General features: G+C 49.9%; 1 protein-coding gene and 1 long non-coding RNA gene across 3 annotated transcripts in view; one reads left to right on the top strand and one right to left on the bottom strand.

The window, feature by feature from the left end:
- xylb (xylulokinase homolog (H. influenzae)) overlaps window positions 1-4,409 on the top strand; it is a 15,606-nt gene extending 11,197 nt beyond the window's left edge. For both annotated transcript variants that reach the window (XM_017303156.1, XM_008402152.1), the window contains 9 exons: window positions 163-203; window positions 274-389; window positions 460-575; window positions 648-721; window positions 1,007-1,103; window positions 1,186-1,244; window positions 1,325-1,412; window positions 3,833-3,927; window positions 4,182-4,409. In XM_017303156.1, coding sequence (XP_017158645.1) covers window positions 163-203; window positions 274-389; window positions 460-575; window positions 648-721; window positions 1,007-1,103; window positions 1,186-1,244; window positions 1,325-1,412; window positions 3,833-3,927; window positions 4,182-4,250 — 755 coding nt within the window. In that variant the 3' untranslated portion in view covers window positions 4,251-4,409. The remainder of the gene's footprint in view (window positions 1-162; window positions 204-273; window positions 390-459; window positions 576-647; window positions 722-1,006; window positions 1,104-1,185; window positions 1,245-1,324; window positions 1,413-3,832; window positions 3,928-4,181) is intronic.
- The window catches only part of LOC103460141 (uncharacterized), an 11,393-nt gene continuing 10,353 nt past the window's right edge, over window positions 4,291-5,330 (bottom strand). The window contains exons 2-3 of the long non-coding RNA XR_532860.1: window positions 4,473-4,561; window positions 4,291-4,381 (exon numbers count right to left, since the gene is read on the bottom strand). This is a non-coding gene — a long non-coding RNA (uncharacterized LOC103460141). The remainder of the gene's footprint in view (window positions 4,382-4,472; window positions 4,562-5,330) is intronic.

The following is a 5,330-nucleotide window of genomic DNA, read 5'->3' as shown; positions in this document are numbered from 1 at the left end:
AGGTTCTGGTCCAGCAGGTTCTGGTCCTGCAGGTTCTGGTCCTGCAGGTTCTGGTCCAGCAGGTTCTGGTCCAGCAGGTTCTGGTCCTGCAGGTTCTGGTCCAGCAGAACCTCCAGGACAGAACCTCCTGCTGACGTCTTCGTTTGTCCTTCTCTTTCTCAGCGTCTCTGGCAGGAATGTGTCTCCATCAAGGGGACATCGCTGTGAGTCCAGGCTGTCCTCCATGTCTCCGTCCTCTGTGTCTCCGTGTCTCTGAGTCCTCTCTCTCTCCAGGTCAGTCTGGGGACGAGCGACACGCTCTTCCTGTCCCTCTCTGAGCCGCGTCCGTCCCTGGAGGGACACGTCTTCTGCAGCCCGGTGGAGCCCGACGGCTTCATGGCTCTGCTGTGGTAGGCCGCGTCCTCAGGCTGATGCTGCCCCCGCTGGCCCTTCACAATAAAAGCCTGTGTCTGTCCCCAGCTTTAAGAACGGCTCTCTGACCCGGGAACGAGTCCGGGACCGCTGCTGCTCCGGGTCCTGGGACGTTTTCTCCCAGGCGTTGGACAGGACACCGCTGGGGAACCACGGCAACATCGGTGGACACGCCGCCCTCCGTCCTCCCCACGTGTCCCCCTGCTGTCCTCTCTGATGTCTCTCTGTTCCTCCAGGCTTTTATTTTGACACCATGGAGATCACGCCTCCCGCCGTCGGTCTGCATCGCTTCGACGCCAACGACCGCCAGGTCAGACAGGAAGCCCCGCCCCCTCCTGTCCCTCACCTGTCCCCCTGTCCTTCACCTGTCCCTCACCTGTCCCCCTGTCCTTCACCTGTCCTCCTGTCCCTCACCTGTCCCTCACGTCCTTCACCTGTCCCCAGGTGTCCTCCTGTCCCTCACCTGTCCCCCTGTTCTTCACCTGTCCTCTGTCCCTCACCTGTCCCCAGGTGTCCTCCTGTCCCTCACCTGTCCCCCTGTYCYTCACCTGTCCCCCTGTCCCTCACCTGTCCTCTGTCCCTCACCTGTCCCCAGGTGTCCTCCTGGAGTCCAGAGCTGGAGGTCCGGGCTCTGGTGGAGGGACAGTTTCTGTCCCGCCGGCTCCACGCTGAGAGACTCGGATACTCCATCGGTAGGACGAGTCTCTGTCTCATGTGTCCTGATGTCCCGGCCTGATCAGAACCAGAACCGGTACCGTCCTGTCTGTGTTTCAGGGTCCGGCACTCGGGTTCTGGCCACCGGCGGCGCTTCGGCCAACAGGCAGATCCTGCAGGTGGGTTCTCCAGGTTCTGCTGGAGATCCTGGTATCCAGATGGACCTGGTTCTAACCGCTGAGGTTCTGGTTCTGTTCAGGTTCTGTCCGACGTCTTCAACGCTCCGGTTTACACCATCGACCTGTCGGACTCCGCCTGCTTAGGCTCTGCCTACCGAGCTCTCCATGGTAACCATAGCAACGGCACTACAGCCAATCCAACTTCCTGATTGGTCATGATCCGTAACAGGAAATGATGTCATGGTCCAGTTTTTATCTGAGGTGCTGCAGTGTGTGGAGCGGCCACCAGGGGGCAGCAGTTAATGAGGCAGGAGCTGATTTACTCAGATAAAACGCGTTGGCTCTTTGCGCCTCAGCTCCAAACGCGGCTCGGTGGGTTGAAAATGTCGTTTTACACTCGGAGCTGCAGGGTTTGGCCAAGCTAACAGTTAATCGATCCAACAAGTCAGCGGGAGAAAGGTTTCAAGATGTGGCCTCAGATACGGAGTGAGTTTTACTTTCTGTAAACTGTGTGGCTAACATTAGCTTTAGCTTATGCTAGTAGGCAATATTCTCTGGCATTTTGCTTGTAAAAATGTGCTATTATTTAAACATTTTAGTCCATTCTAACGGACAATGTTTTACCTTATTTTGTGTTTATTGTCGTTAGCGTGAAACAGACCAAGTAACGGGGCATGGAAATAACTCAGAGGCTCCTTTATTCACCTCCCCGGTAGTTTTAGGCTGAAGAAGCTGATCCGGAGTGAAGGCGGGAAACTTTGCTGCGCGGCGTTAGCTTTAGCTGCTAGCCACGGATATTTACAAGCCGCCATCTTAATTAGTTATCGTTTGGAAATCCATGACAACTTAAAAGTCCATTAGATTTGGAAGACAACAATGTTCATAGTATCGCTTTATTTGCGTCTGGGGCGTTTACACGACAACGATCCAACAAAAACGAAACTTTTGTTCTGTTTTTGTTGGATCGTTTACACGAAAACGTTTTAATTACGATCTGTGTTTACACAGTAACGGTACACATCGAAAACGTGTAATGCTCTCGCTGCGCCTAGTTGGTGCTAGGTTCTTTGAAACTGAGTGCGCATGTGTTTAAAAAAAAGTTCAGTTGAAGGCATGTGGATTCGCGTTTCCCCATCAGGTACCGCTCTCCCATAGATTGGGAGAAAACACGCATTGTGAGTCTGATTAGGGCGCATGCAGTTGGAAAAAGTGGGATAACTTTGCTGAAACACCTTGTTTGAGCTTTCACGGTGTCCGTAGCGAGCCCCTTACTGGAAGCTGTTTATTGTTTTTCCCTTGGAATGGCCAACAGTCTGTTATTCCTATATCAATTTGATAAAATAGGAGTTCCCGCACGTCCCATATCCGTGTCCTTCAGCAGTTAAAACAGTTTTATCCGTTGCTAACAAGTCGTAACTTGTTTTTCTGAGCCGCCTTCAAACGCAACATGAACGCTGAGACGCTCGCGCTGGGTTTACACCTGTGAGGCAGGAAGGACTACATGATTCTAAAACACCTGCTGAGAATCATGGCAGCAAACCAGCAAAACGTAAATAACTGCACAGTTTTGCCCCCGAACTAACCGACTGAGTTGAGTAAAGCTGTTGGATGCAGGTGATGGTAGCTAAAAGATGACTAGCTAATATCAACACAGCACGTTAAGCTTGTTAACAAATAGCCTGTAGGCTGCTGATGATGTTGTCTATGTTCAGCTACGTAGATTCATTTTGACCCCCAAAATAAGTCGATGCCCTCTTGTTAAACTGGTCTGGAGCCGGGCTGGTCCTGGTCCTGGTTCTGGTTCTGGTCCTGGTCCTGGTCCTGGTCCTGGTTCTGGTCCTGGTCCTGGTCCTGGTTCTGGTCCTGGTCCGTAGTTCTCTAGATAAGAGCGCTGAACAAGCAGCCTGTATTTTGCCACCTGGGCGGTGCGGAGCGGTGAAGAGACGCTGAGGGAACCGAATCTGATGGGGAAACAGTAACACCAGCATTGTGAGTAGTTTCTTCTTCTTCTGTGGATTGTAGGAAGCAGCTATGTGTTGTCATACTATGCATGAGTTGGGGATTCTCTGGAAGAAAAGATCCGTTTTCTAGGTTTACACGACAACGGAAAACGTTACGTTTCAGAAACATCGCACTCTGGAACCCGTTTTCAATCTGTGCCGTGGTCAGAGAAAACATTCGGAGTTTCGTGTAAATGCCACTGCAAACGCAACAAAACTCTTCCGTTTCCCCCCGAAATCGTTGTCGTGTAAACGGGGTCTACGACTTTCTTTCCTAGTTGTCATGGTAACTCCAAGCGGAAACAAGTGAGCTGCATTTCGCTCATGCGGATGTAACGTCAGTGCCACACGTGCAAAGAGCCCTTTTGATATTTAGAAAATGAGAAATTTATAAATAAATTGGAAAATAATTTAGAAATGTTTTTTTAAAGTTTTGACAGGAAGTGGAGGATGATCGATTTTAACTTCTTCACAGGATTTTAATGAGGTTTTTATTAAATGGAAACTTTAATCATAAAATTATGTTTCTTAGTTTGACTCCAGTTGGGTCATGTGACTGAAACTCTGCCGTCTGATTGGCTGTTCCAGGTTTAGTGGCCGATTCCGGAGTCTCCTTCCTGGACCAGCTGAGGAACGCTCCAGAACCTCAGCAGGTGTGCCGCCCGCACCGCAGCGCTCCACAGGTCAGCCGCCGAGCGACGGTGGAAAACCAGTTAACAGCTCATTAGACCAGCTGTTTACTGGTTGAAACCTTAGAAAACCAGTAAACAGACCAGTTATCACCTGCCTTCACCCCAGACCCATCTGGGAGCCCAGGTGTGTGAAGCCCCACCTCCTGAAGCTGCAGGGTGGGGCTTCAGGTAAAGCTGGTATCTGTGGAGCAGCTGATTGGCTCTGACCTCACAGGTAAACAGGAAGTGGCGTTCTTCTCCTCCAGGTTTACGACCTGATGTTGAGGCGCTTCGCCGAGCTGGAGCAGAAAGTTCTGGAGAAGAGCCGCATCTGAGAGTGGCCGGCCAATCAGGAGGCTGCGTTGGACCTCCTGGTTACCATGGTGACTGGCTCTGCTCTGACTGGATGGATCCGATGGTTCTGGATCCTCCGGAGGGAAACGGATCAAACTGATTTCTGATGTTTCTAATAATAAAATCAGATTAAAAAGGTCTCAGGTTCTGACCCGGTTCTGTTGTTTACTATAGATCATCATTCAGTTTGAACCCAGACTGACCTGGAGGCCCGGTTCAGGCCCGGTTCAGGTCCGGTGTTCCTCCTGGTCATGCGCACATCGATGTTACGTCTCTGATAAATCCGTCAAACCTGTAGAAGTTTCATTTTGTTTTATTTCTCAGAAGTTTACGGTAAATAAAATAAGAAATCTAGTTATTTCCACGCAGCGTCCAGAAAGATGTTCTGCTTGTTGCCCAACTGTTGATGGTTTTTCTTTTTGATCAAATATCCTTTTCATCAGCACAGAAATACATTTTTATTGTTTACATAATTTGATGACATTTAGCTGGTGGTAATTCTTCCAGTAACACGCAGAGGGAAAGAGATCAGAGTCCAGACCAGCGGTGGGTGGGCAGCGCCAGGCCTGGACGGCCGGACTGCTGCAACCTTCAGGTGTGTCTGTGAGTCAAACACTGAGGTCATCAGCAGGACTCTGGAGAACCGGACTGCACCGAGGGGGAGATTCAGCTGTTGGATTCAAGTGCATTGGACCAGGGAGACGTCTAAGGCGGGGGTCCAAACTCGGTCCTGGAGCATCCTGCAAGTTTTAGTCTCTCCCTGGTTTTACACACCTGGATCACATGAGGCTCATTAAAGAAGACCGACATGCTAGGCAGGTTGTTACCACCAGGGAGAATGAAACATGCAGCATGCCGGTGTTCTCTAGAACCCACTTTGGGCACCACTGATCTAGATGATATATTTCTAGAAGTGGTGGAGAAAGTACTCAAAAAATGTACTTAAGTAAAAGTCAAAGTACCACATTAACATTTTACTTAAGTAAAAGTAAAAAAGTCCTGGTTTTTAAAAATACTTAAGTATTAAAAGTAAAAGTACTCGCTGAATGCATTGCCTAATC

This window comes from Poecilia reticulata, unplaced genomic scaffold, assembly GCF_000633615.1.
Source record: "Poecilia reticulata strain Guanapo unplaced genomic scaffold, Guppy_female_1.0+MT scaffold_190, whole genome shotgun sequence".
In the NCBI taxonomy this organism is placed as follows: domain Eukaryota; kingdom Metazoa; phylum Chordata; class Actinopteri; order Cyprinodontiformes; family Poeciliidae; genus Poecilia; species Poecilia reticulata.
Note: the sequence above shows the minus strand (reverse complement) of the source record. Positions and strands in the feature narration are given on the sequence as shown.